General features: G+C 48.7%; 1 protein-coding gene across 1 annotated transcript in view; it reads right to left on the bottom strand.

Annotated features, from left to right (window-relative positions):
- Nucleotides 1–23572, bottom strand: part of LOC144179859 (uncharacterized) — a 37295-nt gene extending 13723 nt beyond the window's left edge. The window contains exons 1-3 of the mRNA XM_077708286.1: nt 23496–23572; nt 13023–13384; nt 5643–5866 (exon numbers count right to left, since the gene is read on the bottom strand). Coding sequence (XP_077564412.1) covers nt 5643–5866; nt 13023–13384; nt 23496–23572 — 663 coding nt within the window. The remainder of the gene's footprint in view (nt 1–5642; nt 5867–13022; nt 13385–23495) is intronic.
- Between the last annotated feature and the right edge of the window lie 3190 nt (nt 23573–26762).

Genomic DNA, 26762 nt, shown 5'->3' with positions numbered 1-26762 from the left:
AGAGAACTGCGGGATGTGAAACGTTACAAGACTAATCATTTCTACTTCACGAGACACGCGAGTGGCGAGACGCTCTACGTCAGTTGGTTAGATTGACAGTATACAGTGTCATGCTTTCAATCCAGGCGACCATTTCCGAGGTGTTTCCCGGCGATGTAATAAAAGAGCTGCCGGCGTTTCTTTAGTGTCATATCACCACCGCGCAGTTTACAGTGGAATGATAACGCAGAGAACCCCAACTGACGGTGAAATTTGATAGAAAAACACCGTTAAGCACTAGCAGCCGCCTAAAAAAATTACTGTTGCGAGCTTTTATGGAAAAAAACGAAGTGACCTACAAATGCATCCGTCCGAAGTTCGTTTCCAAGTTGTGCTACATTCAACTTTCATTGGCTTTACACTGATGTGCAGCAGCCTACCGTGAAGATATTTTTATTCTTGATGAGGCTTTTGAAATAGCATGCATAAAGAAAATATTCGGTTCAACATGTAGTTGCTTTGCAGCCATGTCATGTCAAGCTTTTGTGGAAGCATTTTAATTTCTGATAATCTTCCCGAAGCCAATAATCTTCCCCTATGTACACCAAACAGTGACGTTGAACACTGACTGCCCCATACGAAACTTGAACGAACAGCTATACAAGTGCATTCAATTCTTACTGCACCTATTTAGACAACCACACTCAACAGGTCCAATAATATTAGTATGAACGTGAGATCTAAGTGACTTATTTAAAAATGTGCCGACATCTCCATGCAAGCATTTCCATTTTATCCACTTCTGCAACCAATCAGAGCACCAAACTGGAACAGGGAGAAGAAATATTTAATTCTCACTGCCCCTTGTCAAGGTGTCATGGGCTACTGCACAAGCATTTTCTATTCTTACTGCACTTTCCAGCCAGCAGCAGCAAAGTGGCACCCTGAAAGCCTGACATTGGATCCATTTTGATTTGCTGCACCAGTGTTTTCAATGCCTAATGCAGCTTTAAAGCCAAAAGCAACAGTGTGTACGTGAAAAGCAGTGACTTCACAGCGTTAAGGTGTGGCATGAATTCATTCTAACGTACTACATAAGAATCTTCAACTCTCACCACAACTTCATGGCCAGAAACTACAATGTGTGTGCGAGAGAAGCAGCGATTTCATAGCCTGAAAGTGTGGCATGAATTTATTCTAACGTACTATGTTAGTGTCTTCAACCCTCACCACAACTTCATGGCTAGAAGCTACAATGTGTGCATAAAAAGCAGCGACATCACAGCTTGAAGGCCTGGCATAAACACATTCCAACGTATTTTATTAGAGCTTTCACTTCTTACCATAGCTTTCTAGTCAGAAGGAACAGTTCAACCTTGCAAAGGAGTTACATAGCGTCTTGAAGAAGTGACGTAAAATCGTTGCGACCTGCTGAGTAAGTTTTTACAATTTTTACTGCGTCTGAACCAGCCGGAAGCAACAGTGCGCACAGAAAGCAGCGACATGACACTCTGGAGGCCTGAAGTTGAACCATTTTGATATGCCGCATCACTGCTTTCCATTATTCTTGCAGCTGTATAACCAGAATCAACAGTGCATGCTCGAAAAGTATGAACATAGCATTCTGAAGAGGTGACATACCTCATTTCTACCTGATACACAAGTGTTAGCAATTATTACTGCAGCTCTTCAACCTAAACCACCTTCAGTCACTGTATGAAGGCAGTTGCTGGAACAATAAAAACATCTAAAAGTGGGAAGCGGTGTTGAATCTAAATTAAAGTATGCTCCATGATAAGACGCTCAAACATGTCCTCCACTCTATAATACAGTCTATCATGAGAGAGACACTGGAAATCTGAATGTCTGCCAATACACTGTAACCCCTTTGTTGAAACTTAAACTGCACAAGCACCAAAATGCAATCGTTAAACTACAGCCATCACTATGAAACACAGCTGCAATAGACAAATTTTTATAACTCATAAAGCCCATCACACAAACTGCATGAAAATAAAGGGAAGATAAACTATTGGTTCATTCCTACTAAACGCATTCAGCTATTTCAAAACAACTTTAACAGCTCACGACACTTATGAGAAATTCCACACTGCACACGAAATACGCAGCCTCAGTACATGCATAGTCAGTTTCTCTGATGCTACTTAGTGTAGCGAAGGGAACATACGCACCATAAGCTTAGCAGGCATAATAAAAAGCTGCGCGCGTGTGTAGTTTTGGTAATGTATAAAAAAAACTACGTGGCCATGTTGCGGGGCCACACATTTCCGGCTTCCTTCAACGGCGTGGTTTAAAATCCACCAATCATACAGTTTCGATGTTTATTTAGCCCTTTCAAAAATGCTACTGATGATTACGACCAACCAATGACAGTCAAGAAACGAAACGCAACCACATTTGATTACCTCAGCAATACTCGCACTCGTTCATACTTTTGTATGTTCGATAATGTGCCCATTGGCACAAACAGAACGCCATAGGCACCCGTCTCTCGCAGGAAGGCAGGTTCATACCGATTTTCTTAAAGCTACCCAACCCAGTCTCGGATAATTGTGCACGAACGTTGACTTCTTCGCGAGTTCTGCAATAATGGTTTAATCATACTTGTTTACGCCAGGGGGAAAAAAACGCCACACCGCTGCTCCGTTCGTACCCCGGCAGGCTAAAGCAATGCGCGAATCGGCAAGGAAAGATACCTTACATTGTAAGATTTGGCAATCGTCTTAATAACGTGTTCGGCTGTACGAGCGGCCGTATCCGGCCAAAAAACACGCCGCACACGTTTGCACGATCCGCGTCGGGCCGTACGGACACCACGTAGGCCTGCGCTCAACATCGGGCGCAGCCTACGCTCACAGCAACAAACGAACACGCTTGCAACTTGTCACCGCTACTGCCGTAGACGAAAGCAAACCGCATTATTTCTTCACAAAGGTTGCGTTACACCGACACAATTTCCACAATCACACCAGCAACAGATGCAGCTTCGACGCTTTGCCGTTCTCAGATCGAGTTCGTTGACGACGTTCCGAGTACGCAAAACAGCCCACCAGTGCCACCACGATTTCCTCACGTACGTACAAACCACGACGCGGCAAGACACACACGGGACAGGTAAAGCGGCTTCTTGATGCACTACAGCACATTCGTAACACAAATCGTCTACAGAGCTGTTGGTTCTCGGCAACCTCGTTGTCGCTCGACAGCGCAGCAGCGGTGGGGAAGCGAGCGCGGCCATATTGGAAATAGTTCTCCTTTCAAACGTACGTCGCAGGCGTCACACAAACGGCGAGACGCCATTGGTTGCGGATGAACACAAAATCCCTTTGATCTTGAAAAGCCGCTGCAGAGTTAAGCTGTCACCAACTATAGTGATGGCGCTACGTTACTTCCTAACGTACCTGGAGGGCCGACGCTTCAGATTATTCAGAAAATCAAGCCTTGACCTATATACTGAATTTGTCCCATCCAAAAGGGCGGCTGGCCGGGTGGGTCAGTGAACTGCCGCAGTTCGCATTTGACATTGCTCACAGACCAGGTGACAAACTACCGGACGCCGATGCCATGTCACGACTCCACATACCTGCCCCATGTGATGATCACCACGTGAGCGCGCTCTTATGGGACGGCACAGAGGCGATGTCGCTGAAAGATGGTCGTTTACAGGTACCGAAGACTAGTGTACCGAAAATCTTGGCTCTTTACCATGATTCACCACACTCTGGCGGACTAGACGGATTTTGGCGCACATACCGGAAAATCAAGCAAAGATTTCATTGGAAAACCATGAAGCAAGACATCTCTGAATACGTACGGACCTGTCACCAGTGTCAAATCTGCAAGGCCAAGTTAAAACCCAGAGGTAGTGCAATGATCATCGCAGAACATTCCAAAGACCCATTCGCAACGATCCACCTTGGTTTCGCGGAGCTCAGAAAAAAAGGCGAGAGAAGAGGCAGCACGCAAGCGTTCCTACTGGCAATTGATGAGCGCACGCGAATGGTCGCGTGTAAAGCCGGAAAGGAAGATGCAAGGAGCGTCATCTCTCTCTTGAACCGGGATATGTTTAAGGACACCAAAACAATTGTGGTCGACAACGGACCAGCCTTTCGGAGCGAGCAGTTGAAGAATTGGGCTCTCCAGCGCAATGTGAAGATGTGTTTCTCAGCGCCGTACCACCCTGGAGCCAACGGGTTAGCTGAGAGAGCTATACGTCACATCAAGCAGTTCATTTCGCTCTATCCAGATTTCAAAGGGGGCTGGAAATGTGCTCTAGAAGCCGCTGTTGCACACCACAACCACTCGCACACAGAAGCTTTAGGATGTAGTCCATACTTTGTATATCATGGGAAATCTGAGTGGCTGCATGCCGATCACCTCCTAGGGATTACCGATTCAATAGTACTCCGTGAACAAGAACGGTCCGAGAGAGAAAATGAAAGGTACCGGACCGCAATGAAGGAGCGTTACGACCGTCTTCACACGGGCAAGGTTCCGAAAATTGACGTTGGGGATTATGTCCTTGTCCGGAAAGGCTTGCAGGGTTCAAAGGCTCCTTTCTCAGGGCCCTACATGGTTCTGAAGACTGCTCGCGAACAAGGAATTTTGAAGTACATATGCTACAAGGGACCTAATAACATCGTAGAAGCTGCGTCTATGTGCAACGTAGTGCCGTATCAACCCAGGAGGGTTGACAACAGGGTGGCGGCCTGTGTAACAGGAAGAGGAAGAGGTCGACGAGGAGCCGGGCAGCACCCAGAGGAGGAGGAAGTAGAGGAGGAGGAAAAAGGAGGGGAACCGGACTGTTGTTTGTCTACTTAGTGAACTCGACCCAATAAAGGGAACGTTACAATAGATAGATAGATAGATAGATAGATAGATAGATAGATAGATAGATAGATAGATAGATAGATAGATAGATAGATAGATAGATAGATAGACAGACATACAGACAGACAGACAGACAGACAGACAGACAGACAGATAGATAGATAGATAGATAGATAGATAGGTAGGTAGGTAGGTAGGTAGGTAGGTAGGTAGGTAGGTAGATATATATATATATATATATATATATATATATATATATATAGAGAGAGAGAGAGAGAGAGAGAGAGAGAGAGAGAGGTCGAAAAGACTTCATAAGGAATTTAGGAGGATGAATTGAAAATGTCATGGCCTTTCTCTTGCGACAAACGAGCAGAGAATGATTAGTTTGAATAGACTCAATCCGAACAACGCATTCGTTCCACATGATTCGCAGCACGCAGTGAATTTGGGGCCCATGGCAATGACTCGACAATGTAGTATGGCTTTTAAACTCCCCGTGGTGCCTTTTAACTGCATACAAGGCTACAGCAATCCGTCACAACGCGCACAGAGTGGATTCACAAGGCGGGAGTGTTCATTCCCCGCCGCCCGGCTCACATTGGCCGTTGCTATCGTGACCCTGCCCGGAACTGATGCGTTGCCGCTCGACGTCCTTTGCAGACGCATGCGCCGTGCACTGACCACAGCTACACGCTGCACGGGTTTAGGGCACCCGCGCTGACGCGACATTACCGAGTTTCCTGTGTCAGTTCTGACAGCGATCACCGGGACAGTATGGCGTAAGGAAGTAAGCGCGGGGATAAAGCGCCTACCTCTACGAGCCCGAGGAAGAAGGTGCGCTCGTTGCTGGGGCAGATCTCGGCCACCAAGACGCCCACGCAGCTCGACACAGAGCCCAGGAAGACACCGGCCATGAGGCGCGCGCTGAACAGGGCCGTCGTGTTGTGGCTGAACAGCAGGCTCAGCCAGCTTCCCACCAGGCCGAACGCGGACAGGAGCAGCACCTTGCGACTGCCCGCAATTTCTGTCAGGAAACCTATACGTCCAGGAGCGAAAAACACAGGCGGAATCACGGGTTTTGAAACACTTCATACGCCGCGAACTTCCCTCATAGCAAGGAAATACGAATGAAAAATGTGCTAATAACATCTTTAGCTGGAATCTAAAGCCTGTTTTCGGTGGTCTATTGCTGCGTTGAAGCAACAGGCCACTGAAGAAGCCGCTGCTTCAGTATTCTTCGGGCCACTCTAAGGAAGTAAAGCTTGGCGTTGTCAAAGTTTGCCTCACCAACGCGCTGAGGAACTCTTTCTCCCACAGGTGCGGCAATAGTTCTGGTGGTCAGGTGGACCATAGGTGGGCGACCCGAGGCAATGACTGCCTGGGTCACCAATTAACTTCTAAATGACCTCAGGTGTGCCTTTCATGACGGCCGTGCTGAAGGTGGGAAGAAGGCCGGAAAGGTGGCGTGGTCCGTTATATCCACCAGCTGTCTCACAGGCTTAAGCAAATAGGGGAAACAGAGGGGAAAAAAGGCTGCTGATAAGACATAAAAATAAGTTTGTGCCTTGTGCTGACAACTTTGTATACGTTATTCCGCTCTCTTGCGGAAAAAGATTAGCAGTGGCTTAGCTCGGCTATGCCAGGATATACGTAGCGTGAGCTAAGGTTCAGCTGGTTATTCTTAGGTTTCCTGGTTGTCTGGGATTAGCTGATTAGCATGCTTACTGCTGCTAAAATGATTTCCAATCCAGTCTAATCCAATCCAATTAAGTCCATTCCAGTCACAGCTCCTCGCGTATATGCAGCACGGCTCTCCAGGAGCCACGCGAAACGGCTATCAAGCGGCGCGGGCGCAGTGTCAGACTTGGCTACTGCGCAACAGAGGCGCACAGCTAGGCACGCGCCGGCGCCAGTGCGTCTGCCGCGGCTATGACGTCACTCTTCTGGAATGCGCAGACCGGCGAATGTGCAGACCCAATACTCTACACACCCGTACTCCAATTGGATTGGATTTCAATCCAACACAATACAATTTAATCCAAGCCAATCCAATCCCATCCAAACCTATCCACTGCTCTTCGCGCTTGCGCAGAACGGCCCTTGACGGCACACGCGAAACTGAACAGCCTCGGCCAATGTAGCTTACGCTACAAATAGTACGTCGGCCAGACTTCAACGTCCGCTTACTGTGAACCCTTTTGGAATGTACAGTGCGGCCACACCGGACACTTGAGCGCCCACTGTAGGGGTTATGTCATTTGTAAGGTTTGGGCCCTTGTTAAAACGAGTGCGCGGTTATTTTTAGGAGCAACAATGAGTTGACGAAAGAAATTGTAGAAGCGGCCGAATGGGACATCTTGGTTTCGCAGGCGTCGGTATGACGTCCCTCAGCCTATCTGAAAAAGAACTAGGCATGGAGGAAAGAATACTCAGGAGAGGCCCATAGCATCCCAATGTATTGAAAAATGTGTGGACGAAGTGACGTCAGTTTTAATGAGCCCACAGACAGTGTTACCTAGTTTTTTACGACGGCGGCGGCTAAATCTGGCTACATGCGACGGACAATTTTTTGCGGCGCTTTGACTGTGGCTGCCTCGCAAAGCTGGAGAAACGGCGTTGTCGTCGTCTGCAATCTGTGCACTACAGCTGATTTTGCCGCGTTTCTTCTACTTCCGTTCTCCTTGTTGTGTAATGTTCCTTCGAAGGCAACATCCTATGGTTAATAAGTGGCGTCGTCGGTGAGCATAGTTGCCGTTCTCTTGCGGCGACATCTCGTCGATCCCGCGCAGTGGTTTTCGATACTTATCGGTCTGCCAGTGAGAAGGCGCGCGTTGGCAGCTGCGGCAACAGTGATGCATTTGCAAACCACTGCAGCCACTTATTCACGTGAAGTGAAATTCATCGCAGCTGAGATGTAGTGCACAAAGACCGGTGTGCTGTACGGACCGAAACACTGCTCCCGTCGTCTGCTTTCGCTTTTAAATACAGAGCATTTCAGTAACTCACGATATCACCCGCGTTGACGTCCGTAGTCGTAGTCCGCACCCCTCCCCCTACACTATATTAAAAAAAATACTATCCGGCGCCTGGTTTCGATCCCTCGACCCTGCGGGCGGAACGCAATGTACATGGTGCTCTACCCACTGCGCCACAAAGCCGACACAGGATGGGAGGCTACGAACGCGCCTTATATCCTTGACTCATTCAAACTACGTCAAGAAGCTGCTGGTATACAACGCATTCACTACCACCAACTCCCCAAACACTAAACGTTAACGCAATACACCCACCCCCTATGCGACGCATTTACTCGAGTCCCCCTCGCGGGGAGATGGGCCCAATTTTTGGGAACCGCGCCCGTATACCACGAAGCTGTTATCAAACCGGAAACAGCAGAGTAGAATGGGAAAGAGTGCTGCCATCAGTGGGCTCATCAACATGGCGGGTGCGGCTTCACAAACGTGACGTCAGGGCCATAAAGCTTCTTACTATATACACTAGAGAGGAATCTGGCGCTAGCGTCTAAGCGGCTCACATCAAGGCCGTCTGTGCCGTCATGGGCCGCCTTTACGTCATGCGCTCGCCTTAATTTCATCACTGGCTTGGATTTAAACGCTTGAGCGATATTCGAGCAGAGTGTGAAAGAATGGTGTGTTTTTATATAAGTGGAAAATAACACAGGCTGTTTTAAAGCTAAGGGAACAGAAAGTAAAGCGTATTTTTGCAGGAACGGTTGTGCCTGCTATTCCGCAGGCCAAGGTTGTAGTCACGAACAATGTTAACATTTGGGGGGGGGGGGGGGGGGGTAACTCATTAGAGACTCTTATTTTCTTAATTTTATAATTTCAAATAATAAGTTGTTTGAAGAGTTTGTAAAGTTTTTTGAGCGTGCCCATGACAACGTCGCCTTCGTGGTGAACCGGGCACCGACCGTCAGCTACAGTTTAACAAAACTTGCTGCTGAGGGAGTTGGTTTATACTTGAATAAAAAAAAAAAGTGGCGTTTAACAGTTGTGGACGATGACATGATAGGACGGATACAGGCGCCCGTATATGTCTATTATTGTCTTCATCGAAGTACGTTTTTTTTTTCGTCAGCTACATATTTCGCGGCGGCATATTACCCGCTCAGTCATACGTCCTTTAACTACGGCATACCAAAGTCAGGCGCGATCACGCACTGCCTGCTGTTTCACCGAACACGGCTACCAGAGAAGAGGGAGAATTTGGCTTTCTAGTAGCTCGTAGACGTGTTAATGCATACTGAAGAAAGCAAATCCCCAAAACCGCTTAAGAATTCAATTGTCATGCCAAGCCCAAGCCAAAAGCGGGCGTCCTCCCATAAACCCCACGACGACATGGCTTACAGGGCGCAGTTTCCTCTCTAGTATTCTTACTAAGAATTTCTGGTCAGGGCCTCTCCTAACCTTTTCTTTCACCCATGGAACTAGGTTATCTGTTCCCCGCGGTGGTGTCCACCTCCTAAATCGCGCCCCTCACTTTCGTTTTGCTGTTGTTTCCTAATAGAGTGTATTTTTTATTACGTGCCATGCCTGTCGTTTTCTAGGCTTGTCCGCACAGATCACCATATGCGTCAATATTTACATGTGCGTTTTCCGAAATAAATATCAGTTTGTAGTAGCGCTTGTCTGTGTCATCACTTTCATCGTTCGTTCTTTTTTAGCACTGTAAACTTTCGTTCAATGGAGTACCAACTAGCTCAAATTTTCACGTTACTCCGCCAGGGAAACGTTTTTCCTGTGGCGTTTCTCCCAGAGAAACGCCACAGTCAAACAAGCCGAAGTGGGGGCAATTCTTTTGGCTATTCGGCTGGGGAAAACAGCAAAAGAGACTTAACGTCGTAATGAATTCCCAAGATGCGGAACGAGCAATCACCGCTGGCAGAATACTCAAAAAGCTCACATGCATACTGTCACAAAAAGTGGGAAAATTCCACAATGTCACATGGACCCCGGGACATGAAGGCCTGGAAGGGAATGAGGTGGCCAATGCGGCTGCGTGTGCACTCATATACCACGCAGCCGACGGGACCACCACGCGTCCTTACACAGCAGCCACCTATGGTGAAACTCTAAGCATAGCCCGGCTGCTGAGGGTTCAATTTCCACATCCACACAAAGACCTCACGGCCTCGGAAGCGCAAATTCTGCGAAAAATCCAGACCAATACGTACATACACAAATCCAGATTGTCCAAGATGCTGCGACACCACAATCGGAACCTTGACGAATGCTGTATGAAATGCGGCGAGACAGCCAAGCTGTTCCACGCCACATGGTTCTGCCCAATTATAAGGGGAACAGGCGCCAGCAACACCCCAACACAGCCTACTATATTGGATACATGGGACGCAGCCCTGGCAAGCACATCTCTACAGGACCAACGCAACCTGCTGGAGAGAGCGAAGACAGGTGCACTAGCCACTGGGGCCCTGGATCTAGGATTCCACCCATGAATTCCACTCCCCTCTATAACCTACTTAATTCCCTCCTTTTGCTATTCCTCTATAAAGTTTATTCAGTCAGGCAGTACTTGGCTGCTGCTCTGGTGACCCATGTTCAAATCTAACACGAGCCCAATTTAATGCTTCTTCCAGCGTTAATGCCACGTTGTCAGAAAATCATGGTGACAATGACATATTTTATATTCTGCACACATGAGTCTAGCTGCGTGGCCTACTTCGCAGAATTTTCAGGCGATTCTTTTAATTGGTAAAGGTAGACCTCGCTTCGAAATTACGCGCAGAGTTTTAAAGGTAGATTAGGTTACGTATTATTTCCCGAGTTTCCACAACACTTCGGCCAGGCCTGACTTCACACAGCTCATGTGTGTATGCATTTGACTGCACGCAGTTGTGGTACTTCGTACGCTACAGGTGACCTTTAAAAACGCAAAGGCTCATGGGTACGTCATCTGCTCCTGCCACTTCCGGTTCCAGATTTCGCCTGGCCTCCCGCACGCCGGCGGCTTTCACGCGCGTGTGTGCGTGTTCTTTATTTGTCACAGAGTGCTTAACTTTCAGAGGAGCCCCTAGTAGGATTTATCGTTGTTATTCATTGAATGCGCGATGCATGAGCGTTGTTTTTTCTTCCGTGGAAACAGATAAACAACAAGCACACGATCGCGTAAAAGCCGCCGATGTACGGGAGGCCAGAAGAGCTCGCGAACCGGAAGTGGCGAGACTCGCGGGAGCAGACTTGTACGCATGAGCCTTTGCGCTTTTAACTGGTCACCTATTCCTACCACTTTTGTCGTGTGATCTTTGTATACTCTGGCTGGTTGGCGATTATTGCGATGCTACAATTTTTTATTATTGAATTGACCATGTCGAAGATTTGAGGTAAACACTAACGGCATCCCACGTCATTGCTTCGGGGAGGCGTGATGGCGAAAGCCGACAGGACCTCCAACCCTACAGTATTGCCCTAGGGTATCACCACGTCACCACATTGGAAATTTCTATGAGCATGCCTTGAGTTTGCGATGCGATTACGATCACCCAGTTTTTTGCCTGTTGGTGTATCTGGCTAGCCGTACACCCATGGTAGGGCGCAAATTTGAGCTTCACAAAAAAGGATTTGAGCTTCGCAAATTTGAGCTTCACACTGCGAGGCACGTCCGAATTGTTGGGGCAGGAACCAGATGGAAGAAACGGGAGGGAAGAAGGAATGAAAGTCTGGACAGGGCGCGCAAGGAAGGAAGACTTGTGAGCGAATTCTATTCGTTGACCCCAATCTGTCGCACAAGGAACAAGGAAGAATGCAGATCGCGTCACATCGACAGTTGTACGAGATTTGATTTATTTATGAGTTTAAAACGCGTCGGGGCTTCACAGGCACTGAGGCGCGCTGTAGTGGAGGGCTCCGGATTAATTTTGACCACCTGGGGATCTTTAACGTGCCCCGAAATCTCGACACACGGTCGTTTTCGTTTTTCGCCTCACCAGAGAAGCGGCCGCCGCGGCGGGGAATCGCACCCGGTCTTTGGGCTCAGAAGCACAACTCCTTATCAACTGAGCCGCCATGGCGGATAGTTATAGGAGATAGGTTCTGTTTAAGCTTTTGTTTAGATGTGACTGTTTGCCGCTCCCTTCTAGCCAGTGGCGTAGCCAGGTCATGTATTTTTCGCCACCGGGAAAGTAAAAAAATAAAAAGAGAAACCGCCCCCAAACAGTGTCATTTTTTGCATGCACAAATGTCGGGGGTGTTCTGACACCGAAACACCCTCCCTGGCTACGTCCCTGCTTCTAGCCTCAGTACAAATCTCCTCGTACTTCGGTTGTAGCCCTTGTCAAACGAGAAAATTTATCTGAATAAATGTACTTAGAATATTTTGGCGAGATATTCATTGTTTTTCTGGAGGGCTCATAAACCAATCTAAGTACACACGAACTCGGCCAAACAAATTTACTGATTGAACATCTTCTAAGCGAGCGTCGCCTTGAGGGGTGCTGCGGTCCACTCGGTGTCCCCAGTGGCCACTTGTTTGGCTTCACCAGCACGCGGGGACGGTGGTCTGACAGGAGTCGGGGCTTTCCACCCCTACCGCTTGCGTCGCGCCACGGGACACTCCGCGAGGCACGTATACGCCACCTCGCACGAAGCGTCCACCTCACCGCCTGGTACTGCTCTCTCTGCAGGTGCTGTTTTGTGGCGACATCAGGACAACCACTACATCGCTCAGCGCCGCGTTTAAGATGCCTTGAACGCTTCCGCTATAAAAAAAAAAATTCTCAGGAGACGTGCTTTGAATGCGAAATCTTGGCATACTGTTGCGCAGGGTACCTTTTATATACAAGTTCACCCGTCGACACACCTGGCCCGCTATGTCACCGCCCTTAATTCATTCTTTTTTATCTTAATCCGCCGCAATACCGCCGCAATCCACCCTAATCACATCTTAGCCGCACAGTACTAACCAATAATAGCTGTCAATCCCTTAATAATTCATCTCAATACATCTTAGTCCATCTCGACCTATCTTGGTGTGCGTTAATCCTAATTCACCTTAATACACATGTCTAATCCTTGCTATCAGTGACAAATAAATTACTAGCTTTGATGACAATCATACCCCTACACTGCTGGCCTGTCGAAGCCAAGGTCAATCAAGGCCACCCTCCAAAGAGACATGTGAGACTTCCGCCTTAACAAGTGCCGAGGCCTTCTTACCGCCCGTCAGAGCGCCCGGCACCGCAGCAAGGAGCAGGAAGTCGGCGAACCAGTGATTCTCCGGCGGGGTTCGTTGGAGGCCGTACCAGGGCTCGCGCTCGATGTGAGGCATGGCCCCGGACGCGTAGCCCAGCGTCGTGCCGGCGGCGCACGAGCCTATGCAGGCGACGAGGATGCACCAAACGTGCTGACCCCGTACTGGCGGCATGTCGCCGCCGCTGAGCGTGTGGTGCGACACGGGCGTTCCGCCGCGCACCGAGGGATTCCAGTTGCGCAGAGCCTCGATGGCCTTCTGGCCTGGCTGCAGGTCGCTGTCGGCAGCCGAGTGCCGCCGCTCGCGGTGGTGTGCGCTGTGGTGTGGCCTGCGAGAGGAAGGGGGCGTAGTAGTTCTTGTGCGCCTACATGTGATGGAAACCTTCTAATCGGAGACAAATGAGAATACAGCTGGACAAAAATTAAGCCCAGTTTCACCCAATATGAAACCTGCTGAAATGGCGGAGCTATATGGTTCTCTTGTGTCGGCTAGAACGTCAACGGGCGCTGGCCCTAGAACGGCAGCGCCGTCGCCGCGCAAATTCTACTGTTCACGCCGAGCAGTCGGCAGTTAAACGTCAGCGGCGGGAGGCTCCCTGCCCTCTCCCTCTCCTAGCGAGGGGGAGAGGAACCCACCGTGCGAGATGACTGCTGCCTCTATCGGTTGGTCTGGTTACCTTCTCCTCACGATGCGTGACGCACGACCTTCAGCAGACGGACGAAAAGGCTCGACGTACAACACATCCGCTGTTAAAAAATTGCATAGACAACTGCCAATGACTGGCTGGCACAAAATAAAAGAGACTGTGACGTGTAGTAATGGACGAAATGAATGATGCAGGAAGAGTAATGAATGGTATAGTACGTTTCTTTGTTGACTAACCGGGCAAAAATATTAAATCTAGCCGCTCATTCTCACTTTCGTGATTGCGGCTTCGATTTGAGTGCTTCCGCATATCGAACCACGTGACACGGGACACACCAGCACAGCCCACCATTTGCTAGTCGATCCGACCGATCAAAATAGGCAAGATCAGAGAGATATACACCATTTTCTATAAGCAGTCGGGAAAGAAGGAAAATACTCGCAAACCAGTTCTCTCGCGGCGCGCACGCGCCCTCCGCTTCCGGCGGACCAGCGTTGCCTCTGCGCGCTGTAGGCAGTATGCTGTTAACATCGCTCGGCGCGTTGTGCTCCGCTGCGTAGTACAGGTGTGTTTCTCACCGTGTGGTAGTGTTTTTGCAGAACTGTCAAGTGTTTTAGCCTATGCTGCGATGCCGTTCTAGGCGCAAACGTCGCTTGGTCAGCACTGTGCGGTAGTGGATTAGGGAACAACTAGAGAAAGCGATGAAAAGTCGGCTCCAGCACACATCTGCACTATACTGCCTGGAGAAAATGCAGTGCGGTTACGACAGGTTTTTGCTGCATCGCTTCCTTACGGACACCGAGTTGAGACATAGGTGGACGCTGTTGATAAACCCCAAAGATTTTGTATACCAACGACCAACTCTCGAATCTCTTCGGTGCACTGTTTGGACGGCAAGCAAACGGAACAAAATCCATTTATCACACGCAAACCTGCGACACGGGCGATAAAACGGAACCCCCTAAAATGTTAGAAGTAACCTTATCCTTCACAATACAACATTGATTGATTACCTGATTGATTATGGGGTTTAACACGCCCACCTTTCACGCGATGAGGCGCGCCGTAGTGGAGGGCTCCGGATTAATTTTGACCTTTTGGGCATCTTTAACGTGCGCCGATGCAATACAACATTACCATAACTTCTGGTTCCTTGTAATCAATTTAAAATAACGTATTGTTGGGTCATTATAGCCGATTGGCATTAATGCCCTTTCCATCCAATATAATTTTTAAAATCACGGCGCTATGATTATACTTCTTTCCAGGCAAACGCATTACACTGCCAAATGATATGAAAGGATAACTTTCTCCATCGTACAGTGCTGGTCGATAACAGGGTAAGCAGGCAGCACAATGTGGAAACGCAGCTAGAGATGTGTGAACACTTTATTCGGAAAATAGCCCAACCTGTACACAACGAGGTTAAAGGAAAAAAAATCGCATACTTTGGCGTTGTCACGGTATCTAAACTACTACAAATACAAAACAGCCACTGCTGATCGCGTAAAGCATTTTTGGTGCAAGCAGAGGATCCACAAAGATGGGCTTCGCGCGACGGGGCACATGCGCTGCGCAGAGTTAGGCCAATCATGAGCACAACCTTCGAATAGTAGTTTCCGCCCAGGTAATTTCTTTTTGTTTGTAACCGTCATAAGTCCAGTTCAGAAAGATTATATTGTATTGCAGTTTCAACAGCTTGGTAATCGCCTCGTCGAAAGTCCGTCGCGAGCGCGGGTCAGCATGCATGACCCAAACGCTGTGCGCGCTCAGCATTCCACGTCCGCGCTTCCGTAGACATGACTGATCGGTGAACATAACAGGCATGGTGGCATTGAAAGTACGTGTTTACTCCCCAATATCGATTTTTATGTCAGTCGGTGCCATACCGGTAGCGTTGCATCGCGGAACTGCGGAGCACTACCGGCACCACTACCATTACCAGTGCTACTGCTGCTCGCAACAGCCGGGGTCGGCATCTTCCGCTCTGGCAGTGAATTAGGACCTAAACTCCGTCCGCAAGTGATGAAAACAGCACACACACACACACACACACACACACACACACACACACACACACACACACACACACACACACACACACACACACACACACACACACACACACACACACACACACACACACACACACACACACGCACACACACGCACACACACACACACACACACACACACACACACACACACACGCACACACACGCACACACACACACACACACACACACACACACACACACACACACACACACACACACACACACACACACACACACACACACACACACACACACACACACACACACACACGCACACACACGCACACGCACGCACACGCACGCACGCACACACACACGCACGAACACGCACGCACGCACACACGCATACACACACGCACACGCGCACGCACACGCACACACACACACGCACACACACACGCACGAACACGCACGCACGCACACACGCATACACACACGCACACGCGCACGCACACGCACACACACACACACACACTGCAACCGCTAACTTAACGCCAAACCACTACGGTTCACTCGGTAATGCACGGGCACCGAATAGACGCACGGAAAGAACGGAGCGGTTTCTGCACGGGCACCGAATGCACGGGCACCGAATAGACGCACGGAAAGAACGGAGCGGTTTCTGCGTTCGTATAGACGGCGCTAGCGTCCGGTCAGAAAAAGCAAATGGCGGCGCCCACCTCTAGAAAGGAAAATGTGGGAAAATGGTGTATACATGGAGGAAAGAAAAGGTTTAGTTGGCACATAGAGATAATATACTGACTCTAGAGGGAAAGCGCGCCGCTGAGCCAATGCATTGGAACCGTACGACACACAGTGGCAGACATAATACAACGATTTGAAGGTTGCCAGCTGAGCTTTTGGTTACTAAAAACGGCGAAAGTGATGGGTTGTAATCTGGCAACGTGCTACTGTGTCGTTTCCGCGTCCGTTTAGCGAAGCATGCCGGGATTAATTGTAACATGGCGGACCGCTGGCCAGGCGGATTTTGTGCAGGCGGCATAGAGATAATATACTCTAGAGGGAAAGCGCGCCGCTGAGCCAATGCATTGGAACCGTACGACACATAGCGGCAGACATGATACAACGATTTGAAGGTTGCCAGCTGAGCTTTTGCTTACTAAAAACGGCGAAAGCGATGGGTTGTAATCTGGCAACGTGCTACTGTGGCGTTTCCGCGTCCGGCTAGCGAAGCATGTCGGGAATAATTGTAACATGGCGGAACGCTGGCCAGGCGGAGTTTGTGTAGGCGGCGTCGACAGCATTGCGTAGTTTATCTCCTGTGGGTAGGTAACCGACGTGTTCTCGGTTTAGCGTGTGACGTATATGTACTGAGACTATTTGAGCAAGATGTGGCAACGCTCATACAACACTTGCGCGCAAGCTAGAATGCGACTGATCACATGCGCGAGGACGTCAAGGAATCAGCTGATCCGTACTGGGGCGCACAGAAAAAATGAATCTCCGTCATGATCTCCGTGCATTTTCGCGCTGTGCTCCTTTGTTTGCCATTCTGTAACATTTTGCGAGTCGCTCAATGCTTTTCAAACGAAGTGAAGTGAAGAACTGTGGCTTTGTAGCTGAATGTAAAACCTTTATTGACACACAAAAAAAGAAAAAACGTTATCGCATGTGCCAACGCTGATATTGCCGGTGAGTTGAGGCCCTTTGAAGCACAGGAACGAAAGAGCGCGGTCGATCGCAGGCCAACGGAGTGGCAGAATGCATGCCAAGGGAGTATGCGAAATATAGTCAGCGGCCTGTCCCGTTTTCCTTTCCGTCTGTATTCGTCAAGTTCTAGCTGCTTTCCCCCACTTCATAGGGAAAGCTTGCGGGACTGAATGGGCAGTATCGAATGGGCAGTAATTTGCCGCACAGAGCGCGCGAGGAGAGAACATTGACTTGTTGACTTATTCTGATTGATTAAAAAAGAAACCGCATTTCGTTACCTATTTTCCCGTTCTACCTTCACGAACGTTTGCGCGGAAGTTCGAAGCACGGAGAGGTGCAAGAAGTTCCATGAATAAAACAATTGTAACCGAACGATTATAAAAGTTCCGTTTATTTCTCTTCCAACGGGAACGATCGCTGGCTGCCACTCCGTAGCCTGTTGTAAACTTGCGGTAGTCAAGGTCAGATCGGAATCGCTGTTCCGGCGTCAGTTCAGGCGCAATAGGAGGGTGCTTAACGTGAAGAAACGAATGACGGCCTCGCAAGCGCCTGGGGAGGCACTCGCCTCGCCACTTCCTAGCACACTTAAATAAAATCAAAACCAAAACTGAGCTACGCACTTACTTTTTGTTCGCTAATTACAGCTTAATTACACTAAAAGTTTTTTGTAGAGCTAGTTTTAATTACTGAAGCAAATATTTGTAAGTATTTTGCTTCAGTTCTTTGTTTTAGTTAAATTATTAACGAACAACTTTTTACAAAACTGAATACAATTGATCTAGCAACCATGGGAATTGTATCATGTCAGCGCCCACGATTTGTACGGTCTCGGAGCTCGCTTTACCCCCCTGGCAGGCGGCATCGACAGCTCAGTATATTATCTCTATGATCGACAGCATTGCGTAGGTTTATCTCCTGTGGGTAGGTAACCGACGTGTTCTCGGTTCAGCGGGTGACTTATATGTACTGAGACTATTTGAGCAAGATGTGGCAACGCTCACACAACACTTGCGCGCAAGCTCGAATGCGACTAATCGCATGCGCGAGGACGCCAAGGAATCAGCTGATCCGTACTGGGGCGCACAGAAAAATGAATCTCCGTCATGATCTCCGAGCATTTTTGCGCTGTGCCGCTTTATTTGCCATTCTGTGACATTTTGCGCGTCGCTCAATGCTTCTCAAACGAAGTAAAGTGAACTGTGACTTTAGCTGAATGTGGAGCCTTTATTGACACCAAGAAAAAAAAAAACGTTATCGCATGGGCCAACGCTGATATTGCCGGTGAGTTGCGGCCCTTTGAAGCACAGGAACGGAAGAGCGCGGTCGATCGCAGGCCGACGGAGTGGAAGAATGCATGCCAAAGGAGTATGCGAAATACAGTCAACGGCGTGTCCCGTTTTCGTTTCTGTCTGTATTCGTCAAGCTCTAGCTGCTTTCCACCACTTCAAAGGGAAAGCTTGCGGGACTGAATGGGCAGTAATTTGCTGCACAGAGCGCGCGGGGAGAGAACATTGACTTATTGTCTTATTGTGACTTATTTAAAAAGAAACCGCATTTCGTTACCTATTTTTTTCGTTCTACCTTTACGAACATTTGCGCAAAAGATCGAAGCACGGGGAGCTGTAAGAAGTTCCATGGATAAAACTACTGGAACGGAACGATTATAAAAGCTCCTTTTATTTCTCTTCCAACGGGAACGATCGCTGCCACTCCGTATAGCCTGTAGTGAACTTGCGGTAGTCAAGGTCAGATCGGAATCGCGGTCCCGGCGTGAGTGCAGGGGCAATAGATAGGGTGCTTAACGTGAAGAAACGAATGACAGCCTCGCGAGCGCCCGGGAAGGCACTTGCTCAGCGCGTGCATCCGAGTTGTACCAGTTGTACACGTTTTGCACGCACGCAGATCTGAGCTGGAGACTGCACACACACTTCGCAAGTCAGGCGCAAGGGCCTCGCCCCTTCCTAGCACACTTAACGAAAATCGAAACCAAAACTGAACTACGCACTTACTCGTTGTTCGCTAATTAAAGCTCAAGTACACTAAAAGTTTTTTATAGAGCTAGTTTAATTACTTAGGTAATTATTTGTAATTATTTTGCTTCAGTTGTTTGTTTTAGTTAAATAATTACGGAACAACTGTTTAAAGGACTGAATGAAATTGATCTGGCAACCATGAGAATTGTATCATGTCAGCGCCCACCATGGAGGAAAGAAAAGCTTGCGCCCACGATTCGTACGGTCTCGGAGCTCGCTTTACCCCCCTGAGTTGGCATGAATACTGGAATGAAAGACTAGTGGCGTCCCGAAGTCGGAAAGCTGTTGCTTCCAGTGTTAGACCCACAAAATAAGCGCAGTGTGAAAAGTGTAGCGATTGCTTCACAAATAAAAAAATACGGGGCTAATATTTGGCACTACGTAGACTTCTGTCTGGCTTTGCTGGACTTAACATTCCCTGCTCCTTTTCCGTCACTGAAGAACCCGATAGGGTTAAAAGGTGTAGAAGGTTGCCGAGGGAGAGTTGTGCACGGTACGTGCATCGTAGAAAAGGTACGAAAATTTACAATGGTTTCTACTACGTCACATAAACGTGCTGCATGTTTACGCGGACAGTTAAGGGCCCCGCGGCACAGAAAATCCGGCGTTGTCGGCGGCGCTTACTGTGAGAAAAAAAACCTTGAGCGTGAGGGCATCCACAGGTACCCAAGGGTCGTAAGAACAGAGGGCGTGAGAACAGGAGCGCAAAGTTTTCACCCCGCGCTGACGCCGCTAGGCGGTACGATGGTGTCAGAGCTATAGGGAGAGGGGTCTTTACAGTCCAACCAGACCAACGTAACGTAGACGCGTGTCACGGCGACATTACGTCAGCGAAACTGCAGCACTTTACACAGTCCGCCCCCTTGGTGAGGTACGTAGCTGGCGAATGTCGGCGCGTCCCGGCGGGAGCCCGTGCGAGGTGCGGCATGCTGCATTTCGCTCTGGTGACACCTGCGTGATCGCGCCCGCGCCTCGACACTGAGCCACCGCAGGCTGCGATTAGCTCGCTGTTTCATGTCATGCAGGAAACCGTCTTTTCGCATGCGTCAGGGCTGTGCCGTGCGGCGCGCTACGCTGTACGCATTGAAGTATAAAAGGGTCGCTCTTCGTAGCAACGTGGCGTGACGAACTTGGCGTCGCCGACTTCGACCGCTGCTGCCCGGCGCGTGGCTGTGCCGGCTGTGCCCAGTGGCTGTGCCGTATTACCGAAGCGGGCGTTCGCTCTTGATACAAAGTGATGGATACGCTGCCGGGAATCTGCGCCGGGCGCACCTCAGCCTTCTGTATCGTCGATTAAGATAACGGGATCATGTCCCACGCTCAAAGGCGAAGCTTAATTGTCCTCAAATCGCCCTCAAATAATATAATTATTAACCTTTCCTGACTTAAAAGTGCCTTTGCAGTCTAGAAAAGAAATTGGCGCAGCTTGCACGGTGGAGCTGGGGGTCGACCTAACTTCTTTCGGTTTCGCAGAGTATCGGTTGGTTTTACTAGGCTTTGCAAAGTTTTGTTAGGTTTTGTGATGTTCTTGCTAAATGCTAGCCTAAGTGTTGAGGGGTGAGGCCAAGTTTTGCCGTATTTTACAAGGCTGTTCGGTCGGTTCTCCGCACTGACAGCGGATCTCAGGGAAAAGTTAGGTAAACCGCCAGTGCCGCTTGTACTCCACATCACGAGCGCCGTACTCCGGATTTTTCGCTCTTCGCTGCTGTTTTAGGCGCGGCGGCTTCGGCGCGATACTCGGAGTTCGATCGTAGCTGTCTCATATGTCCTCAAGAAGCTACATAACGGCGTTCGCGTCGCGCTTCTTCTTCCTCGGGAGTCACATACTTCTTTGGCCAACCCATGTTTCGCGAGAGTCTAAACGATGAGCTCGTTACGGAGCAATTAACGAGGCGAAGTGACATCATAACTAGCCGAGGCTTGGCTCCGCCTACGTAGCTGCGCGAAGCTCGTGCCGGGCGCCTCTCACCGGATTATCTTTTTCTTGGTGTCTTTTTGCTAACTCCACCGGACCAAGCTCAAGCTTTGACAGCTCCGCTTTAAAAAGTTGACTGTTTTCCCGACGTAGCATAAATAAAACGCATACTGGCCCAGTCCAAGGTCCCGGGCTCTTCAAATTGTGATACGATTGCGGTCTTGCTAGCTTTGGCTTGGCTGGCCGTCATCGTGCATGTAATCTAGATTGGTGAAAATAATGAAAAGTACTCTCACATGGCAGGATTTTCCCGAGAAGTCCAGACCTAGTTTCACTACAGGTGACGCGAACGCAATCCCGTAGATCTATCGGCTTCTTCTTCATCAGCACGAACAACCCTCGCGCGCGGGATGCTCGGTAATAAGGTTAACGGGGTATCCATCAACCTGCACAAGGATATATTTACTGCCGTCGTACCGTCCTCTAACCTACATAACCTACACCAGGAACTTTTGAATTCTTTAACGGCATTCATTGTTAACAGTGGTGGGCAGCTCTACTGGGTGCTACTCTGAAGTGCAACATCTGCATTTCCTCCGAATCATCATCATCGCCTTCATCATCATCATTAGTTGGGCGATCAGGGTCATTCTCACGGCGATAGCGCTCCAAGTGACAAAGGCGCCAAGTGAAAATATTGCCAAAGGAGGGTGTCGTAAATTCATATGCAATGTCTGCAGTAACAACGCAACTAATTATGTAAAAAGAACCTTTCACTGCCATTTGGACACCCATGCGGATTCCTCGAAAGGTGCTGCCGCGCGATATTTAGCGTTTACGTATACTTCCTCATATCACTGTTATTCAGACAGTAAAAAAAAAAGTTGAACTGTGTGGATGCCGACACCCATCCGCATTACCTGAAACGCGCAAATCTTAAAAATTTAAGCGAGGCTTTTATGGAAAAGCTCCATGTATTCTTGATGTCCGGGAACACTTCCCGTTAGTGCTGTGCACGGGCCAAAAATAAAAAATTTGGGCCCGATATCAGCCCGGGCCCGGTGCTTATCGCAGTAGGTCCGGCCCGACCCGACGAAGAAGGCCGACGGGCCGACCCGGGCCGGCCCGAGACCTTAACCTTATGGCCTGTGACCGGCCCGGCTCGGCCCGGCTGTGTGTTTCCAACCCAAATACCGTAGGTTCCCGCGCCTGATTGGGGCACGTTTGGAAGCGAAAACTACCTCGAGGCGGTAAAATGCATCGTAAGGGAAATGATACAGGCAAAACCAACAATAACAGGGCAAAACAACCCCAATTAAACGTAACAAGTCCTGATCCGTGCTTTTGACGCGCCAGCAACATGTAGTTTCTGTGATATCATAGAAAACCTTAGAATTGCTTCACTGTGCCGGGCCAGCCCGGGCCATCAGGACGGCCCGGCCCGTCCGAAGCATTTATATTTCGGCCCGAGTTCGGCCCGGGCCCGGGTGAAAAGTAAGTCGGGTGGCCTGAGCCCGACCCGCGGGCCGGGCCGGGCCGGGGCTTTCGGGTAAGCCAGAGCCCATGCACACCTCTACTTCACGTGTCTTCGTAGCGCGAGGCGTTCTACAGAAAAGCGAACGTCCCGGTGTGTGTGTGGTCACCACCAGAGTCGCACGCCGTTTTAACATAGCTTGGGTGTTCACCTTGAATAGGTTAATAACAGCAACACTTTTCGAGATTGAAACATTACTTTAACCTCAAGCTCATACTTCTCATCACTTGGATACAAATTTTGAGTTGAAATCGCTTTATGGCCTCCAAAAATAGAAAGTGCACCCCCGATTTCTCCTTGAAAAGCGCGATCGGCGTTCCTGTCTCGGTCGGCTTTGACTGTTGGAAATGCAGCGCTGTACGTGGAAGAATGGATGACACGTCGAAGCCGCCATTTGGGCTTCTCGTTGGACATTGCTGCAGTTGTGTGGGCACAGCACAGGTTCGTTCGGTACAATGCGTCTCCAAGCGATCTTTAGCATTACAAATATCCACACATGAACTTTCAGGGACGGGATAATAAGGCATTCCTAGGGATAATAATGCATTCCTAGGGAATAATGCATTCCTAGGGAAAAATTTACTTTTCCTCTTCCTTCGCCGAGTATGTCTTGTTCGGCGACTGAAGGTGGATCTTTCGTTCTTTGACTCCTCGGCTCATGCTTGGTCGTCGTCTCGGGGCCCGTTTGACGCCTGTGAGAACCCTGGGAAACCCATAAGCCCCATTGCGCCCGGCTGTGGTCTTATCACTGAATTGCTTTGTATATTTTTCAGAATATTTTTGTGTAACGCCCATTACCAGGATTTTCGTGTATGTTGTGTGTGTGTTTGTTTGTTTTTCTCTCACATATTGTAGGCCACAAGTGTTCATGTACGGTGAAAAAGTGATCGCCTTGTTCTTTCAAAATATGTATAATGCATTTACATTTTGTTGTTACGATGTTCCTGTCTTCAGTTTATGCTTTGTATCGTTATTACGTTTTCACACGCCCCCCTTACTCCATGCCCTCCAATAGGGCCTGTAAGGTTTCTATGAATAAATAAATAAATATATTTTATATTCATAAATTGGTATGGTTTGAATTTCGCTGCTGGCTCATGTCGTCTGGTGATTCGAAGCTAGGCAGCGTACCTTAAGAAAGCAAATATTGTGAATTTACTGGTTCTATATTGGATGCAACAAGTGATGCGCATCCCCGCGATGGCTTCTTGATGATCCGGATGCGGTGAACTGACATTTAGTGGGAGGGGATCACTTACCGAAAGCGTGTATGCTTCATGTTCAAGGGGGCAAAGCATCTAAACATCGTCACCACAGGGCAACTGAGTGTTGTTGAATCTTGCTAAAATATTGCGAGCAGGTTATGTTGTGGAAGGACGTTTTCGTCGTTCTCGTCGTTGATGCCCAGCTAGACCATCGAAGCGACTAAATAGCCCCATTGATAACAAAGATGGCGGTTGAGAGTACTTCGGCAAGCCTTTGATGCAGATAGCTCGATTGAGGATCGCGCTGCACTCCTGCTTTCGTTTAGTGAGAGAATAAAACTTATAGATAAAGGAGTCTAAACGGGAGAATGGTTAGACAAACAGCCGAATCATTTTTTGGCGGGCGTGGTGAAATGAAATTCACCTTAAAGCGTAGCTTCTAGCTCGCAAGAGCATACCACGGTTGATCGTATTGAAAGCTTGTCGAAACATATTAGAGAAAAAATTGGCCGCGTATCTATCACTTTTCTGTAAATGTCGTCGAAAGACAACAGCCTTCAGCAGCCTCTGCCACATAGTCACCTCTCCCCTCTCCCATGTTTTTTATCCCGCGTGGAATGTATTATTTGAGGTTAGTCTCAGCTTTTGTTTTGTATGTTTTACGGTTTTGCACGTTGTATGCGAGTTCAGGCGAGAGTTGTGTTTGATATTGATTGTTACGTGGCGGCAGTATAGAGATGAAACATCCGCGGTTGATGGCGAAGTGATGTATAATCATAGAAGTGCGATCGACGTATTTCCAGGTCGTACGTAGCGGTCATGACAGTGCCTGCGCTGGCGCCACGCCAGCCACTCCCTCGCGGTCGTTGGCGGTGGATCATGGCACCATCAGGCATTGCCCACCTATGTACCATAACAGTATTTTTCGATATTCACGTTGTTTTATGTAAGTTAGGCGGCCTTTATATCGCACTCGCTTTATTCGGTTGTTTTTCTTCCCTTATGGCTGGCTTCGACGGTTCCGTAGGTTGCTCAGAAAGCTATGGAACATGTGCTTATCGCGGCTCATGGCTGCGATAAGCACATGTCTGGTCTTTTTTGCTTTCTGCAATTACGAATGTTTCGACCCTTCTAGGTTGGTTTCGCCTACGATTTATTTCACGTAAGGCGCCTTTTATCTGCTTTAGGCAAACACTTTGTGTAAAATGTGCCCCTTGCCGGCGCAAGCATAGGCGAGATATGGAGTGCGATATTTTGGCGGGCACTGAGGTTTGGTGCGAGTTATCTTTAAATCAATACGAACTTAATAATAAGTAGTGATTATTAGTGCCTGGGTACCGAATGGCCACCGACGGAAGGTAAACGAAATAGGGAAGGACCAAGGGATGAATTGAGAAAATTCCGGGCAGAAGAACGGACTCGCCAAGCTCATCATATAAGTGGCTCAAAACCTTCGGGAGGGGCCTCCCTCGCTCTGCCGTGGGCGCAAACAAAGTGGTAATGGAGGTAATTAAGGTTATTTTGTTATTGTTGCGGTTATGATGATGATGGTGATGGTGGTAAGGATGAAAGCGAAGTAGGATTTTGCTGCTGAACACGGTTCGCACGATATCGCGCAACGCTCTCCCTACGCCCCCTCCAGACCAGCATGGCTGCTTTGCTGGCTCCACGGGGTGAGGGCTAATGCGCCGAGATGCACGCAGCAGTGTAGGGCAGGAGGCCCATAAAAGAGAAACCCGAGGATGGTTCAGTCACGAGGGCCTTATTTCATTTGAGGAACTGAGTTGCAAAATATTTCTTACGACCTAGTAGTTGTGCAGGACAGGCACGACGGAGAGGACCTAAAAGGGGCCCGTTCGCTATACTGGTGATGACGCAATCACGCGTGTTTTTAGCGAAAATAATTACTCGCCTCTGGCGAAGGAGACACGCCATCGTTCTCGTTTTGTGACGGGGGCCTGGACACGCAGTGGCGCGTGTACGTTCCATCATTGTTCTTTGATATTGTTGTCCTAAACCATAATACTGCATATTAATCAATTGTGCAACTGTACGCGTGTACGTTCCATCATTGTTCGTTGATATTGTTGTCCTAAACCATAATACTGCATATTAATCAATTGTGCAACTGTAAATTCCATATGTACGTAGGGCCGGGCGCTATAACTTAACAGTAGGAATTCGGATAATAGTTGCAGAAGCGAAGCCTTTATTCAGGAATCCTAAGATCGTTCAATCATTCCACTATGATCCCGCTTCTTACTACCGGCTAGACCAGGAGCGAAATCCTCATGGGTTCATTCTTAATGCTTGGCGTAAGCGCAGTCATGAAATAATGGAGCACGGATAGGAAGATTATTAATAAAAACATACAAACTAAATAGCTTTTTGGGGCGAGTCAAGTATTTCCGCCGCTCCGGCGTGTTCAGGAACTGCTGTCCGCACTTAAAACTAAGCTTTGCGGTTACCCGGATTGCACGGAAAGAAGTCGCACACTTTGTGGGCTGTGGTCGTACTTTTATGTTTCATGTGTATTTGCCTATGACTCTGGGTGATCCAGCGGGGCATTTGTACGCGGCTCATGGCTCATTTAAGCACCTCTGTACGGCGATACCAAAAACAGGGGAGGGGCACTGTGAAGGAAC

This window comes from Haemaphysalis longicornis, unplaced genomic scaffold (genome assembly GCF_048455015.1).
Source record: "Haemaphysalis longicornis isolate Haplotype H1 unplaced genomic scaffold, Haemaphysalis longicornis Haplotype H1 scaffold_4, whole genome shotgun sequence".
NCBI classification, from domain to species: domain Eukaryota; kingdom Metazoa; phylum Arthropoda; class Arachnida; order Ixodida; family Ixodidae; genus Haemaphysalis; species Haemaphysalis longicornis.
The sequence above is the reverse complement of the archived record's forward strand: the minus strand, read 5'-3'. Positions and strand labels throughout refer to the sequence as shown.